The sequence below is a fragment of the Phyllostomus hastatus genome, unplaced genomic scaffold (assembly GCF_019186645.2).
Source record: "Phyllostomus hastatus isolate PE091 unplaced genomic scaffold, TTU_PhHast_1.1 phas_contig_36, whole genome shotgun sequence".
Taxonomy (NCBI): domain Eukaryota; kingdom Metazoa; phylum Chordata; class Mammalia; order Chiroptera; family Phyllostomidae; genus Phyllostomus; species Phyllostomus hastatus.
Genome location: NW_025333862.1, coordinates 4,060,461 through 4,085,708, shown reverse-complemented (window position 1 = coordinate 4,085,708; position 25,248 = coordinate 4,060,461). Strand labels below are relative to the sequence as shown.

The 25,248-nt window shown below is 53.8% G+C and overlaps 1 protein-coding gene across 5 annotated transcripts in view; it reads right to left on the bottom strand.

The window, feature by feature from the left end:
- Positions 1–500: 500 nt before the first annotated feature.
- The window catches only part of SOX13 (SRY-box transcription factor 13), a 45,684-nt gene continuing 20,936 nt past the window's right edge, over positions 501–25,248 (bottom strand). For 2 of the 5 annotated variants that reach the window (XM_045841517.1, XM_045841515.1), the window contains exons 2-14: positions 13,823–14,021; positions 12,603–12,714; positions 12,414–12,500; positions 8,780–8,952; positions 8,281–8,349; positions 7,775–7,889; positions 5,403–5,488; positions 5,103–5,265; positions 4,591–4,700; positions 4,349–4,451; positions 3,941–4,084; positions 2,890–3,106; positions 501–2,271 (exon numbers count right to left, since the gene is read on the bottom strand). In XM_045841517.1, coding sequence (XP_045697473.1) covers positions 2,010–2,271; positions 2,890–3,106; positions 3,941–4,084; positions 4,349–4,451; positions 4,591–4,700; positions 5,103–5,265; positions 5,403–5,488; positions 7,775–7,889; positions 8,281–8,349; positions 8,780–8,952; positions 12,414–12,500; positions 12,603–12,714; positions 13,823–14,020 — 1,839 coding nt within the window. In that variant the 5' untranslated portion in view covers position 14,021 and the 3' untranslated portion in view covers positions 501–2,009. Of the gene's footprint in view, positions 2,272–2,889; positions 3,107–3,940; positions 4,085–4,348; positions 4,452–4,590; positions 4,701–5,102; positions 5,266–5,402; positions 5,489–7,774; positions 7,890–8,280; positions 8,350–8,779; positions 8,953–12,413; positions 12,501–12,602; positions 12,715–13,822; positions 14,022–16,851; positions 16,903–25,248 lie in introns of those variants that run through there. The other 3 variants (XM_045841519.1, XM_045841516.1, XM_045841520.1) reach the window with 3 other exon arrangements.

Here is a 25,248-nt window from a genome sequence, read left to right as displayed (position 1 = left end):
GTTTTCATTAGATTTTCAAAGGGCTTCTCCAAAAGAAGGACCACGGATAAGGCTTAACCTCCTTGTTTTGGGACAAAGACAGTGAGGTCCGAGGGGAGTTCTGACGCCTCCACTCCCAACACACACATGCACAAAGCCATGTGGCTAGATCTGGGAAGAACCCAAACTTCCTGACTCATGACAGCACTTTCACCACTGCATTCTTTCTCAGGGCCTGTGCGGACAGCTTTCGAGGGCGGGCTCTGGCTCACCTCAAGGAAAGGGCAGTATCTCACTCATTCAGAGTGTGCGCTCTGGGCTCTGGGGCCAGGGGTGGGGAGAGGAGTGTGGGAGGTGGGTCAGAACCTCCCTTGCTTGCTTCAGATATTCCTCCTGGGTCACAGGCCTGAAGCTTCCTCGGGCTGCCAGCATGGGGCTGCCAGCAGTGATGCCTGGGCTGGTGGCACACACAGGACTGCTTGACTTGAGCCTGCCCCCACTTCCCCACGCAAGGGCCAAACTCTGAAATGGTTGGTTTTTATTATACCAACAGAAAACAAAAAACTTCCCAAGTGTAAACAGGAGAAATGTGCTGGTTAAGTTACTCATCATTATCTTATTATTAACAAAATAAAGCACTATGTTTACAGTCATAAAAAAAGAAACAGCCTGGAGAGAAGTTGGGCTTTGGGGAGATGGTGGGGCGTAGGCAGACTCCACATCCGTCCCTGTGGGACTTGGGGTTCCCTTCCCACTCTGACCCACCTGGATCTTTGGAGTCATGCCAACGGGGTTTCATTTTCCTAAGGAAGTAACTGGTGAAACTGGTCGGGAACAGAGGCATGTCCCCCAGTGTAGCTGGAGGGACAGGCAGGTGAGGGCAAAGCTGTGTGAGAGGTGGGTGGGCAGGGATGGAGAATGGGCCTTGTCCCCATTCTCAGTGGGCCCCCCCACTCCCACCCCGCCCCGACACCCTGCTCAGAGGAATGGAGACCAGCTGCCACGGGAGCCTGCTCTCCAGGGCTTCCGGCGCCAGCAGGAAGGGGGCACTGCCAGTGCTCCTGCTCCCACTCCTGGCCCCCAGATCGGGACCGGGGTCTGGGGCACCAGGCGGAGCTCCGGGGAGGCTGAGCACATTCCCATGCTGCTCAGAGCTAAAAATGGCTCTGTGGGAACCCACCAGCAAGAGTCAGGGAGGGGGTGAAGAGGTGGGCAGGGGAGGTCAGGGTGGCCCGGGGGCCTTCAGAGACCCAGAGTGGCCAGCGGGCACAGTCAGAGGCCAAGGAAGGGAAAGACACAAACACGGCCCTGCAGAGAGAGAAGGACACACAGAACCTGAGACACCCAGACTGACAAAGAGGTAGCAATATGGGGACAGAGAACACAGATGAGGCCCCCAGAGAAGCAAGAGTGGCATCAAGAGACACACCCACAGGAGGTCAGCAACAGCACCTGGCACACAGTGGGCACGCAATAAATATGCAACCAACAAGAGAAGAAACAAGCACACGAGTGCACACGCAACAGCAGCCAGAGGCACAACAGGTTTCGCAGAAGATAAAAACAGAGGGACAGCCAGATCTTTTTGCACAAAGTGCAAAGTGATCCTGGTGATGGAGGAGCAATGTGTGGATGTAGACAGGGTGTGGGGGGTTTGGGGGTGCTGGTCCCATGGTGGCTGGTCCAGCCAGGACAAGGGTGGAAACAAAGCGTGTGCTCCAGGGAGACAGGTGTGGAGCTGCCATACGCCCGGGGAGGGTAGACCTGCAGTAGGGGAGGGTCATACAGTATCCCCCTGCTATGAGCCCCAAGGACCAAGGAACTCAGCCAGCTCAGCTGTCACCGCCGTGCAGGCCCTGCCCACTTATGCCAACAGCTCTTCAGGTGTGCCTGTAGGTGTGGTGGGGAGGGGGCCTGTATCTACAAGTACGTAGCTGTGCCATCTCCTGGCACACCGAAGTCCAAGTACCAACACAGTCCCAGTGGGCTGGCTGCACCCCTCGGCTCGGGGCCAGGTCTTCTCCAGGAGATCAGTCCGTGAGCACCACCAACTCCCCATCGCTCTTCTCCTCGCCCTCCGAGTCCTCGTCCTCGCTGTACCGGTACATCTCGCCATCAGCCACCGAGTGCCTGTCCTCCGTGGACTCGGCCTCCTCCCTGAGGCTGCAGGTGTTCACGATGACGGGCATGTTGGGGTCCAGGCTTCGGGGCACATAGTGCTCCACCACGGTCTGTGCCACCCGAGGGTACAGGACATCTGGGGAGCTCATCTGCACCTGGCCCGCCTGCGGGCTTCGGGGTAGACAAGAGGCGGGTTACAGAAGCAACTTCACCCCCACCCCCACCCAACTCCCGTCCAGGCCTCCTCAGGCCGAGCCCTCTCACCTCACCCCCTTTTGGCTCGAGACACACACTCTGCGCCCCTGGGCTGCTCTCTGACACCCACATTCCTTGTCAGCTACAGCCTGCACACACGTCTTCAAAGATATTCCTGGAGGATGTGTGTGAATCCCACTTTTGCAAATTGTATATTTAAATGCTTTTGTCAAGTCAGGAATCTTCTGTATGATGAACAACTTGGTTTTGCAGGGGGAACCCCTGAATTTTTACTGAGTTTGTCAGAAAAGGAATCCACAGGCACATTTCTCCAGGTACACAGCAGCCCTCCAACTCACTGTCACAAGCTTATATCCTGAGACACTAGGTACCGACCACACAGTCACCCCTGCAGTTATAGATGGAGGCCCAGCCACACAGAGATAATGCTCACGCACACACCTGCACTCACACACAGCCAACAGACACACAGGCACAGCAGTCCCGCAGTCACACACACAAGCGAGCCATACATTAACACCCAGCCTCTCGCACACGTGCAGAGTCTCAGCAGCCTGGGGAGGGCCTGCTCACGGGGTCATGTAGTTCTGGCGGGCATCCTGGCGTCGGGTCCTCATCAGGGCCTTGTACTCGCCTACGCGTAGCCGCTTGCCCTCCACGATGCAAGTGCGCTTGGGCCGTGGCTTGTACTTGTAGTCGGGGTACTTCTCCAGGTGCTGCCGGCTCAGCCTTGCCTGTTCCTCGTAGTAGGGCTGCTTCTCCTGGTTGGTCATGGACTTCCAACGGGAGCCTGGCCCAGCCCCCAGGGGCAGGCAATCAGCACTAGCTTATCTAGGTTAGCTCTGCCAACCACCCCAACCCCCTGCAGGCCCTGGAGGAGCCAAGAAGGTCTGGGTTCCCACATATGTGTGTAAGCACCCAGCAAGAACCTGGCCCAGTGTGGATGCTCCTTGGGTGTTAAGCAAATGATACAATGAAGTTGGCATGTACATAGACATCCAACCGCCAGCTTAAGATACTTCCCAGCACAAGATACACCCACAACTGCTGGGAGGCCTCTGCTCTGCATTATTTGCTTAAACAAAAGACCAGCTACTGAAGCCCACTGATAAAAGGGGCTTCCTGCTCAGGACAAAATATCTGTGCCCATAAGAGGCATGCACAGACATCAGAGGAGTCCTGGTCTTGAGAACAACTGCCCTCTTCCAGCCCCACCTGCCCTACCCTCCATCCCACCCTCCAATCAGGGCACCTCATTGAAAAACCTCTCTACTGCAGCCCCAAACCACGAGTATCTCCTATTTCCTTGTCAGTAGAACAGGTTAGTTAGGCAGAGATGGGAGGAGATGCTCTCTCTCACAGGTACATGTATGAACACACGCACACTCCTTAAGTTCAGGTGCAGCTGCTGGCAAAAGAGCCAGACAATGGTACAAGACCCTGGGACTCAGCTGCCCCACATCCTGCCTGACTCCCACACCCCATCAGATTCTACCAGAGTTCAACACAGTGGGGACTATCAAGCAAGCCCCAAACAGACCCAGCTGGCTCCTCAACCATGTCCTGCCGGACAACGGTTCCTGGAGCTCCAGAGCTCCCACAGGCCTGACCCAATGGCCCTTACCGAGGATCTTGCTGATGCTGGAGTTGTGCATGTCCGGGAAGGCTTGGAGGATCTTCCTCCGCTCATCTTTGGCCCACACCATGAAGGCATTCATGGGTCTCTTGATGTGGCTGCTATTCCGGGACTCAGGGAAGTGGCGGGAGCCTGGGGGACAGGGGTGGAGTCAGCAGGGCAGCTGGTGTAGGGTAAGACGGTCCTCCAGGGCCAGCAGAAAGAAACACCCCACACTGACCACTAGGGAGTGCTGGAGGACTCCCACAGCACCCAGGGACCCAGAGACAGATACTACAGGGACTCCACAGACAAAGGGAGAGAAGGGACAGGAAACAGACATGACGTGCCCAACCTGGCCCTGGTGGGAAGCAGAGGTGGCCCTCCTGCCCATCAGCCCAGTGCCCTGCGCCTCACCGTCCACATCACAGCCCAGCATGGCTTCCTCCAGTGGGTGCACACAGCGCTCCTCCAGCTGCTCCTTGACTGGGGACGTGTCCAGGCTGACAAGGTCCTGGGACTGACGGGGCAACCTGTACATCAGCCTCTCTGTGTCCTCACTTCCTTCCCCGCCCCCCGCCTCCTTGGTCACCTCACACTCTGTCTTCTACCCCCACCATCTGTCCCCTGCTCCCAGGTGCAGGGAAGGGGGCCCATACCTTACGGAAGGGCACGTTGGGGGAGTTTTCCAAGGCCCCGCTGTGGCTGTGCAGCAGCTGTCGAGCATCCTGGATGGCCTTGGTGACAGCGTCCCCTTCACCAAGGAAGCCTACGAGAGGAGGAGAAGGCACACAGAAGGGAGCTGAGGGGTCACCCCAGTTCATGCCCCGCCCCTCTGGTGCTCCCTCCTGTCCCTTCCCAGGGCCGTCACACTGCACATTCTCAAGGGAGCACCATTCACCCTGCCTGTCGTGCCAGCAGACTAGAAAAAGGGTAGCGGGCCCTGAGACTGTGCAACCCAGCGGCCCGAACCACCAGAGGCTGGGGTGCCCAGACAGATATGGTGGGGCAGAGAAGGGCGCCTTCTGAGACATCGAATGCTGAAACTACAAGGGGCTGACTAGAGCAAGTCTAACCTACCGAGGGAAAGGGTCATTCCCAAGGTCATATCATGCACTCTTGACTCCCCTAGAGAGGGCTAAGGGAAAGGTGAAGCAGGGAGAAAGCTTACCCAAAGGCAGGCTGGGGGGGCTGGACTGCAGGTCCCTTGTGGCAGTCCCATGGCTGGGGGGGCGGGGCCCGCAGCTGCTCATCTTCAGGCTGGGGGAGCTGGAGGTGTTGGGCAGCTCGGGGGCCTTGGGCTTGGCTGTGAGGTTCAGGGGCTGGGAGGGCTCCTAGGGCAGACCCAGAGGCAGTGGATGAGAGACACTAACGTAGATCCCCAGAGAGGGAGAGACAGGAGGGAGAAGCATACCCAGGAGAGACAAAGTGGCAGCCAGCTAGCCCAGCTAGGGAGCAGACGGCACAGTACCTGCAGGGGATGGTGGGCGGCCATGGCCCCAGGCCTCTTCACGGTTGGGGCAGGGGGGCTGTGCAGCAGTTGCAGCGGATACTCCACTGTGGAAAAGACGGCAAGGAGAAAAGGCCTGGATGAGCACAGAACAGCAGATACCCTGCTTGGTGAGCCCCAGCAGCACAAAGTGGACAGAGGCCTGGAGCTGGCCCAGCCTGCTTCCCGTCACAGCTCACCCTGGCCCCAGAGTGCTGCCAGGACCTCAGAGCCCTCCCCGCCACTGCCCTGTACGCCAGCAGGCATCATCCCCTGTCCTGCCCTTCACAACCCACTGAGCCTGGAGTCCCAAACCCAGGTGAAATGAGAACAGAAATACCATGTTCACTACCAATACTTGTACCTACTACGTGCAGGGTACAAAAGCAGCTACCTTCTGTGTACCCTGTCTCCAGTGCATTCTCTCGCAATAATCCTCACTGTGTGGTATATAATAGGTGCTCAATACCTGATTCCATCTTACAAATAAAGAAACTGAGACCTAGAGGAGTTCGAGTTGCCCACAAGTTCATCATTGGGAGTGCTGATGTTTGAACCCGGGTCCTCCACACTCCACAATTTGTGCTCTCCCCTCTGCATGGCAGTCTCTCTTCTTCCTCGTCTATCTCAGTTTCTTCAACCAGGCCCAGAGTCCAGGAGTTGACAGTTCAGATGGAGATGCAGCTATGTATACAAATCACTAACCACGGAGCCCATGGAACACGGGCTCATGAGATGGAGTGTATGTGAGAGAACTTCGTTCCGGATGGAGGGACTGGCACGGGCTTCTCGTGGGCAGCTGAGACATGAGCTCACGCCCGCAGCCAGGACATACGTAGTGGCGGGGTGTGAAAGCCAGGTGTGGGAAAGGAGACTGGCACAGGACAGGCAAGGTGGGCTCAGAGGCATGAGAAGGCTGAGCTCTGGAGTCTGGACTCCATGCTATAGGCAATGGGGCGCCGTCCAAGGCCTGTGAGCTGGGACTGCTCACTCAGCTACAGGAAGGGGCATCTGGCAGCCTGCAGGCCCCCTCCTTACTAGAATCTTGGATCAAACGAAGCAAGTGGCAGCCTGGCCAGTCCAGGTCTTCCACAGCTTATTTCCTGCCTCCCTGGTCCAGAAAGTATGCGTCCCCTCCCTGACCAGGCCCCTGCTCTCCTCACCCCTGTGCCTCTGGCTCCATGTTCACCTAGAACTGCAATGGTTTCGTGCTGTTGCCCTGTCCTCCTGCTTTCCACTGGAATCTTCCCTCAAGGTGAACAGAGTCAGTGGGGCAACCAATGACGTTGCCCACGGCCTACAGGCTTGATGGTGGAACTGTAGGAACTCACCACCCCACTGGACTTCCCCTGCCTTCTTTCTCCCATGGAACAGGGAGGGTGGGCCAGAGGAGCTGACTTAGAAGCTACCCCCGTCCTGGGGCCATCACAGTTTCTGCCCTGTCCCCATGACCCTTCAAAAAATCAATGACTGTGGCCTAATAATTCTACCTCTGCCTCCAACCTACTGTCACTACCCTCACTCCGGCTGTCACCTTCTATTTCTAGAATCACCTCAACAGACACCTGCCCAGTTCTGCCTTGTGTTGGCCTGCTCTCCATTCCCCATCACCTACGGCCATGTCACAGCACACCCTCTGTTCAAGGGCTCAAGCACGCCCACATTCCACAGAATAAAGCCCAAAGTCCATGCCTGGTCCCCACTACCCTGTCACGCACTCTCCTCGACAGTGACTGTCTCAGGTCCCAGGGCCTCTGCCTGCACTGTCTTTCTGGTGCCCTCTGCCCTCAGCTCCCAGCTCCACCTCACCAGTGCACTCTCCCAGGACCCAGTCAAGCGCCGCCTCCTCAGCAGACCTTTCTACATTCCCCAGTTGCTGGCAGCCTTCTTCCTCCCTCCCTAGACTGTAAATTCCTGAGCTCAAAGTTCACATTTTATCACCCTGCCAGTCATCCTGCAACCACACAGCGTCTGACATGTGGTCGGTGCTCATTTGTGGTCACTGAGTTTCAGTGACAGGGCAGAGGGCAAGAGTTGTCACGGTCGGGGCATGAACAGAAGTGTGAATTTGGGAGACACAAATCTCAGTTAATGTTCAAAACGTTAATATTCCGGCACAGTAACTATACCAGAACCAGGGAGGAGAGACCCAGGATGGCTAAATGTGGAAAGCGCTTTATGGTTTCCAACGCACTGTTTCTGATTCTCCCAGTGACATCCAGACACGGGGGACCATTCTTCCACTGGACAGACCCCAGAGCAAGGCCCGGAAGGGCTACCCTGCACAACGATGGATGAGCGTGGCTCCGGGCTCCTTTCCGTAATCACCTCAGGACCACCTGTCGCATGCTCACCTGGTTTGCAAGGGATTGGCTGAATGGGCAAAGCCAGCTGGGAGTCAGGGGTGACAGGTAGAGGTTGGTGGCTTGGGGGGAAGGCCGGGATCATGACATAAGGCATGTTGACCTGCTGAGAGCAAAGAAACCCTGTGTGAGTCCCCAGACGCCCAAATGGCTACCCAGCTGTAGCCAGCCCCAGACAGAGGGTGGACCCGGGGATGAGAGGCACAGAGCTCAGATCAGGGACAGTCTTCCAAAGGATGTGTCTGACCCCATACCACCTCCAGGGGCCCCCATCTGCCTGCCCTTGGGTCCCAGCTGGGGAGGAAGGCATTTTGGGACCCATTTCCTTGAAATAGGGGAAGAAGACAGGAGAGGGGAACGGAACAGGAAAGACCCCCTCCTTGGGGCCATGCCTGAGTGATTCTGCCTGTCCCTCCCTGTCCTCAGCACCTCTCTGGGCAGGTATCAACCCCTGAGCCTCCAGCTCTCCCATCGCCCAGCCCTCCCCCTCTTATCACCTGGATCTGCTGCTGAAGGAGGTTGATTTTGTGCTGCTGCTGAATTAGCTGTTGCTGCTGCTTAGCAATCTGGCAGAGGAAAGAGTAGGCAAAGGTGGCATGGGCTTAGGCCCCCAGGCCCCACCTCCCAGAGTCTTCTGGGCCCCAGCCACACACCCTGCCTTCTGAGAGTGCAAACATGGAGGAGAACTGAGTGGGGCAAGAAGCACAACAGCCAACCTTCAGAATTTATCCTCCTTTTGCTGGGAGCTCAACCTTCCCTCAGGGATGGAACTGGGCAGGACCCTTCAGCATCCCTCCAGCCCCTGGCCCCCATAAGGCTTATGAATAGCCAGAAGTGGGAATCTTTCAGGCGGGCCCATGGTCCCTCCCCTAAGAGCGCCCTCTCCACCTGCCCCAGGCTTCAGCCTGTAATGGCTGGGCTGCCCCCAAAGGTGCTCCCTGTAGGCCCTGAGAGACCACGTCCCTGAAAGAAAGCCAGCTGCCAAGCTGGGCCTACCTGTTCCTGCTGCTGCCGGGCCAGCTCCATCTGCTGCTGCTGCTTCTCAAAGAGCATGGCCGCCATGTTCTTCTGCTCTGAGTGGGCCGTCAGAAGCTGGTCCCGCAAGGTGGACAGCTGATGGATCATGACCAGAAGCTGGAGCTCCTTCTCTGCCAGGCTCTCCTGGGTCCCTGCTCAGAGTGAAATTACCACCACCAAGAATTTTTGTTTAGTCATCTATCTAGCCATCCATCTTCTGCTATTTACCGATCAATTGCTCTGACCCAGGCCTGTTAGGGGCTGAGCCACAGAGATGAAGGACACTTGAGCCTTGTCCTGGAAGGGCCCTTCATCTTGCTATCTGGCAACTAGCTGTCCTGGACATGCTACCACCAGCCACTGAAAATGCTGGCGGTGGGGCATCTCAGCCCACCCACCCCTTGGATGTCCTCACGTGCCCAGGGCACGTGAGTCGGGGTGCATAACCATCCCACAGGAGCGGCCCAGCAAGCAGCACATGCTCAGGTTTTGGAGCAAGAGAGATTGGGGTCAAATCCCCCTTTCAACCCGTCCCGCCTGTGAGCTCTTGGGCAAGTCACCAACTTCTCTGCACTTGAGATTTCTTATTCTACAAATAAGCACACTAATCATCTCTTCAAGGGGTTGCCGTAAGGGTTAAAGGGGCGGTGAATGTCAAACTTTTAGTCCAGAAACTGGCACACGGTCCTCAACCAACCATTGTTAGTGCTTCCCTTCCCTCCGATTTAGCTAATGTCAGATGTAGAAAATGCCAGGCCACAGATGATTTGCATCAGAATTACTCAGGAAGCCTTTGGAAAACAGATGCCCAGGCCCCCACCCTCTGGGGTTCTCATTCAGTAGATGGGGGTGGAGCCTTGACATCTGCATTATTTTAAAGTGCCCTCTGTGGTGGAGACACCCACTTCCCTGAGCAAATCACATGAACCTTGAAGGACGGCCTTGCAAACTTGGAATTCTCACTGACTCTATCACCCTCCGCCATCAGGCAAGGTCAAGAGAACTGGTGGCAAAACCAGATTCAAGCAGAACAAGTTTAACTACACAGAAATGAACGAACTGATTTTACGACTTTTTTGTTTGAGATTACTGATTTTTTTTAAAGCTGTTGTTTTCCAGAGAAGAGGAAATTTGTTTCTCTTAAACTACTTATGACTTAGCAATTGGTAAATTATACCTTTGTAAGCAATACTGAAACAGTGATATATTTCTCCCTACCTGACTCCTCCAGAATTTGAAAACTCTTAATAAGTATTATTATTTTATGGCAACATGGTATTTACGTAAGTTCAGTAAGAATCCCTTCCCTTTACAACAGGGCGCAACTGGGAACTGGCTTTATCATAAGGCTTTCATGGAAATGTCATATCTGAGTGAGATGCATAGGCTCAGATAGGAACAGACAGCTTTAAGGAATTATGGTTGACATAACTTATGGAAGCCAATAAACACCTTTGGAAATACAGGGCTGGCACCTTGCTTATAGGGTTCCCAGCAGCATTACCATGTGAGTAAAAGAATGTCACTTCTTGGCAAGTGTAGAAACCCCAGAAGAGAGGAAGTCACCCAAACCTAAAGGCACTAACTATACAGGCAGTGTCTGATGGTTAAGTCCTTGCTTTAGTGTCTCGGGCCTTGAGAGGCCTTATCAAATTCAATTTGAAGATTCCTTATGAAAAATTCCAGCAGCACCCTGGCTGGTGTGGCTCAGTGCATGGAGAGCTGGCCTGCAAACCAGAAGGTTGCCAGTCTGATTCCCAGTCAAGGCACATACTTGGGCTGTGGGCCAGGTCCCCAGTTGGGGGCACTCGAGAGGCAACCGATTGATGTAACTCTTGTACACCGCTGTTTCTCTCCCTCTCTTCCCCTCTCTCTAAAAATAAATAAATGGAATCTTTAACTTTTTTTTAAATTCCAGCAAAGCAGATTTAAAAGAGACTATGTGGTTGCTATTCTTGCTGGACTTACACAAATAATCAGGCCAAGTTTATCGAAACCAGACTTATTTTTCATGCCTTAATTTGGTTATCTTTGGTAAAAATGGGGGCAATTTTAGAGAGAAAATCTGTTTCAGTAGAAACTATAATATTAGATTCTAGTGGTGTTTATTGCCTTTTGAGTTTTTAAAATTCTCTACCTATAAACTGGACTGGATCCTGAGTTCTTCCAGTTTTCTTAAATATTTGGCTGTCACTCCCCAAAGTGACATTTTCACATTCCCACCCTCTGACTTGGAACCATGGAGAACTGGACCGCCCTTTTCCCAAGGCCACAGAGGCCAATGTGGGACCACCTGGTGTGGACTTCACAAAAATCACGACAGCTCGCCTGCGAACAAGCATGGTGCCTGCCGCAGAGGGGTCGCCAAAGACACTCACGCTGCAGCCCGGGAGAACCCGCTGGACTGCAACTGCCTGCCTTCACTTTGTCTGAAGACCCTTCTCCCGGGCACCTAGAGTTCTTGCTCACCTGCCCTTGGCACTCAGAAACCGAGATTACAGTCTGCTTTAATCATTAACCTTTGTTTTGTTTCTGCAGTTGCCTCTTATTAAATACCTGTTTGCACCATGGGCTTAACTCTGGGAGCCCACTGGCACCTCTGCCTCCTGAAATGAGATACAAATTTAACTGAACTCTTCTCAAGATCAGACTGGTTTAATGATATGCAGAATGGTCTGTCAGCCCATCTTCTGGAATGTGAAAGTTCCAGGGTATTTTCTGAGGAGGGAACTGCAAAGGTTCAGAACAAGCCACCCCAAGATGTCTCCAGTGGTATGCAGATTAGTGGTATGCAGATTATTTTGAGCTAAAGGCAATTTTAGTGTCAGGCTCAAAAGAAACTTCTCACCCTCCCTTTAACTACCTAGAAGAACTTGAATTAGGGGCTTTGCCCATAATAAGAGACTATCAGAAATAATCTCTTTTGATCCGCCTATACCGGGCAAATTTTTATTCACTAAACATCTGCTCTTCTTAGCATCCTGCAATGACAGTGGGAAGCACCCAAGGGGCACCACCTTGTCCTCAGCTCAGAGTGTCTCACGTACCCAGGCTCCCTGTCTGTCTCTGAACTCTCATGCACGTGGGTCTCTGGCTCTCATGTATGTGCAGTTCCCATACATCCTGTATGTATTCAATTTGGTTCTTTTCTCTTGCAAATAAATAAAGTGCCCTCTGTGAGTGTGATCAACTGCACTGGGAAATGATCCCTTTAATCAACCCACTAAGAAGCCCTTTAATTTAACTTAGTGAGATCCTGCCAGCCTAGAATTTATTTTCAAAAATTTAAGGGAATATTCTGATCATTTTGTAGTTACTTCTGGGAAGTGGCAATGATATGCCCAAGGTCACAAAGGTCCCCGGTAAGAGCCCACACCCACATCCATGGGATCTGATCCCCACCAGGCCGCTCCTACGTGGGAAGGAGCCAGACCTAATGCTTGGTCCCTGGCTGAGGGCTATGCCGACCCACAGCCAGGCAGGAGTCAGCAGGGCACTGACGGCACAGGAGCCCCAAGGATTGCCCTGTTGGCCCAGACTGCATGGCCAGGCTGGGAGAAGGCACAAGGAGGGGTTCAGACATCCCTCCCCTGCCCACCCCCATGGCCTTCACCTTTGACATCTTTTGTTTCCACAGAGTTCCTTCCCAGAAATCTCTCCTTCCAGTCACTGGACAGCAGCTTCTCAATGGCCGGCACGACTAGAAGACATTAAAGATTAAAGGATAAGGACCCACAGTCCTAACACCTACCCCCCAACCCCTGCCCCAGACCCCTGCCTCTAACTAGAGCAGGCATCTTACCTTCTTTTAAATTTCGGCTGAAGTCCAGCTTCTCCTGGCTTCCAGAAGCAGCCTCAGAGCCTGCTGGTTTTTTGGGCTCCGGCGACCCATTGCTCTCCGGTGAGCTGCAATCCTATAAGGCACACTGCATGTCACTGTCACTTCTGGGGGAGGGTGCAGGCTGCAAAAGTGGCTGAGCACCCTGCAGATTTACACTGTAGGGCCCTCCCTCCCCACCTTCCTTTGTTCTGACTTTGCCCGATATACTGAAAAGAATAAAGGGTTGAAAGACAGGAGACCTGGCTCAGTGACTCACAAGGTGCTTGAACCCACATGAGTCCCTGAACTTCCCTGAACCTGACTCACCTCTGCTGAAAATGGACTCACACCACCCCTCATAGGGAGTTAATGCATGTCAATGAATCAGGTTTGCCACAGCAGTCGGGGGCCCAAAGCCAGCTGTTAATTATTAGTCCCTTGTACATACCTACCACCCAGCTAGGCCACTTACTCCAAGGGGCCCCTCTTCTTCAGACATTGACCCCTCTGCTCTCCTCACTGATTCCTCTCCATTCTTTAAGGTACAGCTTGGGGCCCTACTCCTCCAGGAAGTCTTCCTTGATAACCACCCAGCCTCCTAACTCCCTCCCAGACACTCTTCCAGGCTGGACCCCTGCTCAGCACCCTGAACCTCTTCTATTTTCTCATTTGGCTTTTAATTATATATTCCCTTTCTACACGTCTTACATGGAATGACAGAATTTTTAAGAGCTGCAAGAATCCTTACTGCTCATGTAGCTCTCAGCTCCTTCATTTTGAGGACGAGCAACTGTACAGTCCTAAACAGCAATTTACCTCTGGCTTCAGTAATCAGACTGGTTTTCTTAACTCAGACGAAAAAGCTGTTAGATTATCTCTAAGCCAAACTTTAAGCCTATATATCCTATCTTTCCAACTAGTACTTGGGATAAGGATTGGTCACACAGGTGAGTGTTAATGTCAGTTGAGTGTAGGAGTGACTCCACGTCCACTTGGACAGGTGACCTGAATGAACTTGGCAGCCCCTCCCTACTCACCTAAGTCTTGCCCCAGGATGACCATTTCTGTCTACCCCTCTGCCCAGCTAGGGTGTGGGTGCCTGCCTGGCTTAAAGAAGAGGCCAGGGGAGGTACATGGATATGGTAGGGACACTGGCAAGCTGGGAACACTGACCCAGGAGCCCCTGGGAAAGTGCTGGGCACCTGGGCTAGAGCTTGGGGGTCAGCACCATCCTGGGTGGTTCGGGCTGGGTCTCCGGGCTGGGGTTCAGCTGTGGCTGCTGAGCCCTGGGGGGCCTCGTGGCAGGGCTCCTTCTTCCCCTCTGACTTGACAGCACAGTTCACCATGGTGCCACCGCCATCCAGAGCCAGCTGGGCAGAGCCGGGGCTCCTCATGGACATCCTGCGGGAGGAGGGGCAGAGTGAGTGAGGTGAGTCCTGGGACCCAGGGCAGCAACTCTGCCCTCCGTCCCCAGCCCCGGACAGGCACATTCACAGATGGGAGCTCCCACTGGGGATATACAGTGGAAAATTAGAGCCCTGGCTGGTGTGGCTCAGTGGGTTGACTGCCAGCCTGTGAACCAGGGGGTTGCCAGTTCGATTCCCAGTCAGGACACATGACTGGGTTGTAGGCCAGGTCCCCAGTAGGGGGCGTGCGAAAGGCAACCACACATTGATGTTTCTCTCCCTCTTTCTCCTTCCCTTCCCCTCTCTCTAATAATAAATAAATAAATAAATAAATAAAATATTTTAAAAAGTAAAATAAAAACCAGAAGCTAAGATTAAGTTTGTGAATTGGAAAATTTAAAAAGAAAAGAAAATTAGAAAAGATTCTTCTCCCCCCCACCCTTTTTTAAGTAGGGAGCTTTAGAGAAGATTGGGGCCAGACTTGATGCTCTCTGCTTGTTGCAATGTTGGCACTAGTGGGCCGATGGGTCCACCTAAGGGAGCCAGAGATTGTTAAGTGGCTATTCCTCAGCCCAGTAAAGCCAAGGTTGTGTGTGTGTGTGTGTGTGTGTGTGTGTGTGTGTGTGTGTGTGAGAGAGAGAGAGAGTGTGTACATCCTTAGCAGTGCTGGAGGCTTGACAGGCATGGGTCCTCACAAACGAGAATCTCTGTTGTAACAGATGATTCTGATACATATTGGTTTGAGAAGCACTGTTAAATAAAATTTTTAAAAATATTTTTATATGGGCATTAATTCTTTCATGAGGGAAGTATAATGCTAAAAAATCAGAGGTAGTAAAACAGCCCTTAAGTTAAACTGCAGGCACACTACATTTATATGTCACATCAACTCTGTCCAACTACGTTTCTTGTAATGTGTAATGACTTCATAGTATGCCACATACAACACACTAAATACGTGAAAAATGCATCACACCTGAATATGATGTGTTCAATTTGATGCCATCCTACAGATCAGCCCGGAGGACTCTCCGGCAACTTTCAAAGGGCAGGGCTCCCTGGGGGCTGGTATGGAACCCCAGACAGGGCCCTGCAGGCTGAGGAGGGGCAACCCTGCCCTGGGAAAGTCAGCCCAGGGCTTTGGGGTCCGGCTTCAGGTGCCCTCCCACCACGCGGACCTGGAGAGCATCCAGGAAGTGGGTGGCTCAGCCCATCCGGGCGCAGGGAGGAGCGCAGAGCCAGGCCCAGGCAGGCGGGCCGGGTGGGGGAAGGGGGAGCTGAGGAGGGGTATTATCCTGAAGCTGAGGGCAGCAATTACATAACAAACAAACCTCGGCTCAAGCTGTGAATTAATCAAACCGCTGAAAATAAAACCTTCCTCTCAGGAACTTCAGACAAAAGAAATGAAAACAACCAGGCTGGCTGGGAAATAAAAGGCAGCGGCGCTGAAAGGGGGACAAAAGGAAACCAGACAATAGGGTGTTGGACAAAGGCAATAAAGCCAAAGGAAGTGTGACAGGCGAACAATGCAGGCCTGTGGGCTTCTGATCCCGCCCGGCTCCGCGCCACCTCGGCCCACACCCACCATTCCGCTGGCCGGGCTCCGGCAGGCCACCAGGCCCCCTCCTTGCTCCGGACTTGGGTCCTAAGGGCATTTCTCTTCCATTCTGGCCCCACTTTGTGACCTTCCAGCCCCCACCACCTCAAAGCCTTTCTTCCCACGGCAGCCCAGGACGCGCCGCAGCAGTGCGCGGGATTGGAAGAGCAGGTCTGAGGCCTCCAGGCCTCGGTCGACCTGAGCTGCTATCTCCCCAGTGCCAGACGCTGACCTTCCGGCCATCCCCCAACGGAAGGTGCAGGCAGAAGAGGTGGTTCTCTGTCCTAATTAACTGCTGGACCACAATGCCCAGGACAGCCACTCGCTGCACAGGGCTACTGAGAACCCGTAATGGGCCAGACCCAATGGAAATGGGCTGTATGAAATACACTAGGTTTTCAAGGAATAGAATGTAAAATAGCTTGTAAATAATGGGCTATTGGTTGCACATTGAATTTACAATATTTTGTAAAGGTTAGGTTAAATTCATTCACTTGTGTCTTTTTACCCTTCTCAGTGTAGCTACTAGAAACTCACGTGCTGTGTGTGGCTCGTACTCTCCTTCTGTGGGGCAGGGCTGCACTGGGACATGTCCTCCCTTTTGCTACAGCCTCTTCTACCCAGACCTCACCCGGCACAGTCCCCCTGTGGGGCACTGTGCATCATCCTTATGTCGGGGAGCTAGCATCCTGGAGCTCCCGAGGGCTCATCCTGGCTTCTGGCCCAGAGCCTGGTAACAAAGAAAATGGCTTCTGGTGACCAGCCAAGCTGGCTGGGAGGTGTCGGTCTGTTCACCAGGGCATAGTGCCCACCAAATAATCCTGCCAGCCTGCTGCCCAGTCCAGGGCCCTTTACTCCCACAGACTCGGATCAGCGTCCGGCATGGGCACTGGCTCTCGGCTGTCCTTTTGGCACCCATTTGCTGATGGAGGAGCAACAGTGCAGGCCCAATGGGCTCCTCCTGGTCTCACCTTTTGGTTAGAGGGTCCTTGGGCGTCTCTTCCTGCCTCTGCCCCCCACCCACCCCCGCCCAGGCCTGCTCAAGAAGAGCCTTCTTCCTGCCCTTGCTGAGTCTGAGGCTCACAGAGACAGAAGTCTCTCAGAGAAGTGTGGGTGCCAGCCTCAGGACCCCAACCATCCCAGCCATTTCTGAGTGCAGAGCAAATGTCGCACGTGATAAACTAAACAGAGAAAGAACAACGAGGTGGAGGGTGCGGAGCTGACATACCACCCTGCTCTGTCACTGCAGCCGAGTGTCCCCGTGCACAGGTGGCTTCGCCTCTGCAGCCTTTGTGAAGCCAGGGCACCGGGACAGGGGGTGGGGGGATGTCAGTGGAAAAGAGCGGAACACTCACAGGCTTTGGGGGTCAACAACCTGGGTTCAAATTCCTGCCCTGCCACCAGCAGGCTTGTGTGACCTTGGGCAAGTTAATCAACCACTCTGAACGGCAGCCTCCTCAACCATACACTGGGTGAAACAACCATACTGCACAGGTGTCCACGAAGATGGAACAACACAGGGCAAGCTCCGTCAAGTCGTTACGTACCCCAGGACGCTCCTAGGGCCAGGTGGCCGAGAGTAAAGCCTCCAGGGTCAGGCAGATCTGAATACATTTGAAACCCAATTCTGCCCGATTACCTGCTGTGCAAATCTGAGCAAGTGCTTAACTTTTCTGAACCCCAGTTTCCTGCTTAGTAAAACGAAAATTTAAAAAACCAGTATGAAGAGATGAGCCTTCCACTGGCACTCCAGACCCTGTAAGATATGCCTGTTTTTACATTCTCATGTCACCCTGAGTTGGCCTTCAAAGTATTTGTCATCGTTGGTAATGCTGCCTTCACACGCTTATTTCAGACTCACCCAGCAGCCTGAGAACCCACCCAACCCCGCTCAGGGCACTGTGAAAAGTACCTGCTTTTGCTCATCATCGGTGTCCCCAGCATCTAGCACAGTGCCTGGAGCAGAGTGGATGCTCAGTCAACATTCACACAACGATCAAGAAGTGTAATACAGCTCAGCAGCGTAACACACGGCAGACCTGGATGCACCGCAAGTGACGGCCACCGTCGTCCCCATGACCGGATGGGGGCTGCTCTCCACGCTTACCTCCCACCCCCACCCCGCACACTTTCACCCTCGGTTGCCTTTTCCTCGCCTCTAAGATCTTCCTGTGAGTGATCTAAATCCTCCAGCAGCAAAGCAAGTCTATTCCCTTTTGTCTTTACCTTGGGACAGGTACACACAGTTTCCATACCTTTCCAATGTAAAAACTCTGTTGGAAATTTCCCTGGAGTTACCTTTTCCCCAGAGACTAAAAATAGCCCTCAAATCCCTTTACCACTTCCTCACCAAGCATGCTCCGTGCTCCAACTATCCACATGGTTCCACAGGGGGTTCTAAGCTCAGCAGCCCCTCCAGGTTCTGGTCAGAGGCCACAAGACCACAGGACACTCCACTGAGGCCCAGAGAGATGAGTCCACATGGCATTTTAGGGAAGTACAGCTAGATGGGAACAGCCTCCTCGCTCTACCCCTCCCTTCCTTTCTTGGGAACCCACCCCACAGGCCCTCTGCTGCCTTCCTTGTCCTCAGCCTTATCTCGCCTGAGCACCTGTCCCAGGTGAAAGCCCTTAAGGGGAAAGGGCTCCAGCCATCCTCACCCTTGGTGTCTCTGAGCTGGTGCTGGAGAGGCCCTGGGGCCCCCAGTCCAGTGCCTGGGACGAGGCACAGATGCACCTCCCTGCCCCGAGGCCCAGTGGCTCAGGGCACTACAGGTGCTGGTCTCCTTTCTCCTCCTCACAGCCACCCGCTCATGGCCCACCCACTCCCAGCGCCCCCTTTTCTACCCAAAACAAATCACCAGCCACTTCCTCTCCCAATCAGCCAACGAGGAGCCCAGTTGGACTGGAATCAAAGGAGTTTACACTCAGCCCTCCCTCCCTCCACAACGATGCCCCCCCCCCACCAATATCTAGATGCAGATAAAGACAAGAGATAGATTCCAGTCATCCGAGCGTGATGGGTGACTCAGACCCAGGCTACAGGAAGACGCCCGGACAGACAGGCAGGCCCTTGGGGGAGCCAACGACTGTGCCTCCCCACTGGGCACACTCCAAGCCCCTCCACTGCAGGCTCCCAGAACCAAGCTGGCCCCGAGTAGGTGGCCAGGGCATTGCCAGGGAGGGGGCCACACTGCAGGCAGGGGTGGGCCAGGGCCTGAGTCCCAGGGGAATGGCACTTCCTTTCGAAGCCCCAGAGAGTTGAGCGCCTCAGGCAGCCCTGAACAATAGCCCAAGGCGTGGGTGCCCAGAACGGTGCCCCGGTGCCACATCCTGCCATTCTTCTCCCAGGCCGCACCCTGCCACCCTTCCTGGCTCCGCCCGATCCTATCTCTGGTGTTTACTCTGAGCTGGGGGCTGGGCTGGCTGTAGACTTGGGACAACACTTTCCTGAGAGGCCCCCTTACCTTCTCCAGCCTCCGCAGGCCCAGGGCGTGTGTCCGTCTGGTCTAGCCCAGCTCAGGAGGGGCCACAGCCAGCACTCCCAGCCCCTCGGCCGTTCCGGGCTGGCCAGGATAGTAGAGGGGCCCACAGCAGCCAAGGGAGGTTCCTTGAATTCCCAAGCTCCTGTCCTTTCGCCTACTGTTCCCCCGACCCTCCCCCTCCACCCCACCACAGAAGTCCAGGTCCAGAAAGAACTTCTTCACAGGCTGCCAGGATTCGGCCGAGGCCCAGCCCAAGGGCAGGGAGGACTGCAGAAGGTGGGACTGACGGTAGCCGTGAAGTTCCCATCCACAGCCCATCTGGTGGGGCCTCTGAGGTACCTGAGTCTTCTCCCAGCCCAGAAAGAGAAACAAGGGGCAGAGGGGACTTCCAACAGACTTGGAAGCGTTTAGGTTCCCAGGGGAACGTGTGCCTGCCCTATCAGCCTGGGTCAAATTGAGAAGAGGTAAACGGGGTCTCCAGGAATTCCTTCCCTGGGGGCCCTCCTGCCTTCAGGACCTGATGCTATCTCCAGCCCCTCCCACGTCCCATCGTCAGCCCACCCGCAGTGCTAGGAGGCAGCTCCCAGGGCTGGCACACAGCAGAAATGGTGTGGCTGGGGCTGACTGGCCTTGTTGAAGGCCTCCCTTTTGGGATAGCCTTGAACATTGACCAAAGGAAGGCAAGCCCCACTGGCCACCCCTCCCCTCCCCCCCGCAAAAAACCATGCTGTGGTAGAGTACTCGGGCTCACTACCAAGTGAGGGGTTTGGCACTCATTTCCCCTCATACCCCAGACCAGCAGAGGTGGCAGCTGAACCCAGGCCTCGCCGACGCCCCGGCCTCACTCTCCCTCTACCCCAGATAACAGGATCCAGACCGGCAAAGAGAGACCCACCACCGTCTTCACCAGTTTGCAGGATTCTAGTTGTTTTAGGCTTAAGTCATGGCCAAGGAATCATCAGTCCAAAAACACCAAGGCCACTCTGGGAACTTACAGGAAAGAATTACTTATCAAAACTTTAGTTTCTTCAAGTATAAATGGAGATTCCCATACCTACTTTGTGATTAAAGTACAGAGTACACTTTGTGATCTGGTACAGAATATATGTTCAGGGAAGAAAGAGAGAGAGGTAGAAACCTAAAACAGCAAAGGAGGTGTCTTCCTCGCACCCAGAGCCCCCGGGAGCAGGCCGGCATGTCGCGGGCTCCCCAGGAGGCAGGCGAGAAGGCGTGACCCTCTGGCCTCGCTGGAAGCCATCCTGGCTCCACCTCAGTCTGCCTGTGTGAACGAAGGGGTGTGTCCATTTCTCCAACTCTAAAACAAATAATAACTATCTTGAAAGAGTATTAGGAGGGTTAAATGTAATGTCTTCCAAAAGCAAAAACAAAAGTGTGCTCCCTGAGCCCTCCCCACCACACTTTGGGGAAGGCTCCCCCACCCCCGGGTGGGCACGTTACCCTCTTCCTTCTCCTCCATCTGCACCTGCAGGTCTCCCTCTCTTTGGCCCTGTCTCTCAACCCCACGTAGGCTGTCTGAATGCTGTCGCTCTTCCCAATTATCCTGGAGTCTCCCCAGCAGGCGCCCACGCCGAGTCAGGGGCCCAGGCTCCACATGGAGCAGACAGGCTGACAGGACCAGACCTTGCCAAGGAAACCCCACGTACTCAGTGCCACTGTTTACCTCACCAAGCCAACGTCCTGGCTGATGACACGAAAGCTCTGCAGAACTCCTGAGCCCCTTAGCTCCCACCCTCCTCCAGAGCCCAAGAGGGTAGAAACCCCTGTGGCGCCCCCTGTGGAGACCAGAGGGATGACTGCAGAGGGGAAAGGACACGTGGGAACCAGGCTGGATGACGTCTCATGGTACAGTGACACAGGCCCCGGAGACATGCGCAGTTGGCCCCAACCCCAGCACCCTCTCACCAGCAGCCCGGGCAAGCCAACCCACTGTCTAAGCCTCCCCCTTTCTTTATCTACAGATGGAACTTCCTTACAACCCCATAACGTGGTTGTAAGGAAGAAACTATACCATACAGGCCAAGGCCAGAGCCTGGCACACAGCAGAGTGGAACACCTCGATGGACATCCTCACCATAAGTCTCAACTGGAGGGTGAAGGCTGGAGAAGTGAGAAGCCCCCCAATTCCACGCTGCTCTAAACAGAGGTCCAATGAATCCTTGAGACTGAACCTCTTTACACCACCGATTCTTAGAATCAGTACGGTATAGAAAATGCTTAGCACAGTGCCTGGCACACAGCAGACTGGCACTTAGTGTTGCTGTGGTTGAATGAATGAATGAATGTGCTCCCAAGGAGCCCCTGCCAGCCACAGCACTCAGCCCCCAGCCAGTGGTATGTTTTGGAGACCTTTCTTAAAGGCGCTTCAAGTGTTGGTCTCCACACATCCGTGAGCCCACATCCTCCTCTCAACGTGGGCACACCTCCACGCTGCATCCTGGGGTCCCTGGGGGCTCACAAAGATATCTGATTCCTCCCCTAGTTCCTCTCCTTCTTCCTGCCTCAGCCACCCACTGCAGGGGCAGGGGAAATGGGTCAGCAACCGAGACAGGTGAGGGGTACAACACAGAAAAAGGAGTCGGTGAATGCCGGTCTCCAAGAACGCCACCTGGTAGTGCCGACAGGAGCACAGCCTGGAACCAGAAGGTCAGCACGCAAGTGATCAGCACGTCCACTGCAGCCTCATCTCCTCCTCCCTGGGGTGCACCACCCAGGGCTCTGCAAAAGATACACGTCCAGAGAAGGCCTGGGCACTCCCCGAGCGGTTCGAGCAGCAAGCTCCACAGCTGGGGCAGACGACAGAGGAGCAAGGTGACCGGCAGCCCTGAGATCACGGCAGCAGAGGCCCGGGCGGGACCTGGGCACAACGACATCACCTCTGGGCATCCCACGCAGGTCCGCTCCTTCCGCCTCTGCCTCCGCCTCGCCTCCCACAGCAGGAGCTCTGGGTGGGCCTAACCACCAGCATCTGCCCCCACAAGCTCGCTCGTCGGAAACCCCAGTGCAGCCGCTTGGGCTCAGGCAGCGTTCTTTCCTCCAGTGAACAAAGTGTTCCGTTCTTTTTCTCTGCAAAGGCCCCGTTTCCTCTCCCACTATCTGCCCCATCGACAGCCAGGCCTGCCGCAAAAGCGAGATTTCTTCTTTCTTTTTATTTTCATGGTCCCTTTATTTATGGGTTACGTTTTTTCTTGGCTTTGACTCCTTTCCAAAAGGGCAGGGAAGCCAGGGGAGGAGAGCAGAATCATGTTCTCTGATTCCATCTAAACTTCTCATCACGCAACCCCCAGATCAGCCAGCCTGCACCCCCGTCTGCCTGGAACTGACCTTCCAGCACCGACACCCCTGGCAAACTGACGCGGGACCACCCCAAGCAAGGAGAGAACTGGCTCTGGCTAAGAGGGGGAATGAGGAATGATTTGGGGAGGGGTTTTAACATCTGGAGCCCACAATGCTAATAATAAAATAACTGTACACTCAAAGTATTTAACGAGTGAGCGATGGGCACTAATCAATTAGATGGGACTCTTGGGACAATCAGATGAGTTGGCAGATGCCAGCCACCAACAACTGGTGGTCACTCTGTTGTGTGTTAGCTCAAGACCCCCTCTGGTCACAGCTAGCATTTACTGAGCTTTGTACCAAGCACCGTTTGAATCACTTTTACATACATTAATTTATTTGATCTTTACAATAATCACTCGAGGCTGATAGTACTATCATCTCCATTTTACAGAGACGGACACGCCCAGGCAGAGGTGACTGGAGCCCCAGCGGTCAAGCACCAGAATCTGCCTGCGGACCAGACAGTAGGAGCGGAGCACACAATATGCTAACAGTCATCTGTGGGAATTAGCTCTTTTAATTCTTTCCGCAGCCCTGCGATACAGTTGCCATCATCATGTGTTTCACCAATGAGGACAGGGAGGCTTCAGGAGGCTAAGTCACTGCCCGAGGCCACAGCCAGTGAGTGGTAACGAACACCCGAACCCAGAGACTGGCTTGCGTCCCTTCTTTTAAGCACTGGACTACGTGGGCTTTTCTCTTCCTCTTGTCTGAGGTCCCAAGAGTCATGAAAAGTCATCCCTGGAGCCTGAGTTGCCTGCCACCAACCCCAACCTCTGCTAGGCCACTGCAGCTGGCATGATGGAGTCATGGGACCCGGGCAGGTCCTAGTTCATGGTCCTAGATGATGTGAGAGAAGTCAAAGGCAAACTCAGGGCCAAAAAAGCCCTGGCTTCACAGGTTGCACGCCCTACTCCTGCCGGCCGCACCAGGAGACCAGGTCAAAGTAGGCAGGGGTCAATGTGCCCACCCACACCACATGCAGAGAAAAAGGTCTCCAAACCAGGGCCCTACCACGGCACCTTCCCAATGAATTCGGGGCGTGGTTCTGGAGGTCATGGGGCTGCCCCACCCCTGACCTCCCTTAGTTATTACTTCTTCGTTTCCCACCATCCCTCCATGCCCTCTGTCCCCAGGCCTCCACTCCCGCTCCCTTGGCTTCTCGTGCTCGCCTGACTCTCACCAGCACTGAGCAGAGCTGCACACCCCACAGACCCTGGGACACACACGCCGGATGAATGGCTGCAGTCGTTCCTGTTCTCTTAGGAAAACTTTCTCTAAATAGAAAAGGAATGTGTGCTCATTGTAGAAAATCTGCAAAATTTACAACGTAAAGAAGAATAGAAAAATTAACAAGCCACCCATTTCCCACCAATCCAGGAGGCCGCTGATAATAGTCTGGCACGTCTCCAAATCTTTTTTTCTTTTTTCATCACTGAGCTCATAAGCAAGTTTTTATTCTTTCCCCCTTGCTTAATAGACCATAGAAGGGGAGTTTTCATGTCACTAAAAGTTGGAAACTATTTAAAATTCTTTTTTTTTAAGATTTTATTTATTTATATTTAGAGAGAGAAGGGAGGGAGATAGAGAGAGAGAGAAACATCAATGTGCGGTTGCTGGGGGCCATGGCCTGCAACCCAGGCATGTGCCCTGACTGGGAATCGAACCTGTGATGCTTTGGTTCACAGCCTGCGCTCAATCCGCTGAGCTACACCGGCCAGGGCTAAAATTCTTTATAAAACCACATGCTATGGCTGTGCATTTGCCACTCCACAGCCACATTACAAGTTACTTCACCAATGCCCATGGTCAACATGGTCAACTCACTAAATCTCATGTTATTGAAACCTCCCTCCTCCTCCTCCACCTCCAGCCTCCTCCAGTGGGTCACGGCCATTCTGCTTCTGCGACAGATGGAAAGGAAAGGGCTCTGAGAGTCAGCAGGCAGAGCAAGGCAGCAGAAGAGCCTGGGGAGTGCAGAATGGAGGATGGAGGCTCAGTGGGGGCTGGGGAGCTGGGGCCCAAGCTCTGACGGCCTCTGCAACAGGGAGGGGTCTGTCAGCACATCTCAGTCCTCGGCTTCTCCTTAAAAAGATGGAGAGCCACAATGAGATACTACATGACACCCAGTACAATGGTTATTAAAAAAAAGTCTTGACAAGAATGAGGACCATCGCTAGTGGAAATGTAAAATGGTACAGCCACTGTGGACAATATGGCAGTTCCTCAAAAAATTAAACACAGAATAACCGTATGATCTGGAGACTCTTTAAAATTTTTTAAAAATTGATTTGAGAGAAAGAGATGAAGGGAGAGAGAGAAGAGAATCATGGATTTGCTGTCCCACTTCTTTATGCCTTCATCAGTTGCTTTCTGCATGTGCCATGACCAGGGATAAAACTCACAACCTTGGAGTATCGGGATGATGTTCTGACCAACTAAGCTGCCTGGCGAGGGTTGATCCAGCAATTCCATTTCTGGGTGTATACCCAAAAGAACAGAAAGCAGGGTTTTGAAGAAAGATTTGTTCACCAATGCTCATACAGTATTATTCACAATAGCCAAAAGGTAGAAGTGACTAAAATATCCATGGAATGATAAATGGCTACACCAACGTGATAGATACATATACAAGGTCTGTCCAGAAGGGGTCAGCCATTGTTAATATAATGAGAATAGTTAGCACAGCATCGATGTAACCTAGGCCAAAGAGAGTGGACTGGGGTGCGCACGAGTGAGCAATGAGGACTTCACTGTACCAGTCAGTGGGGGCGGTCGATG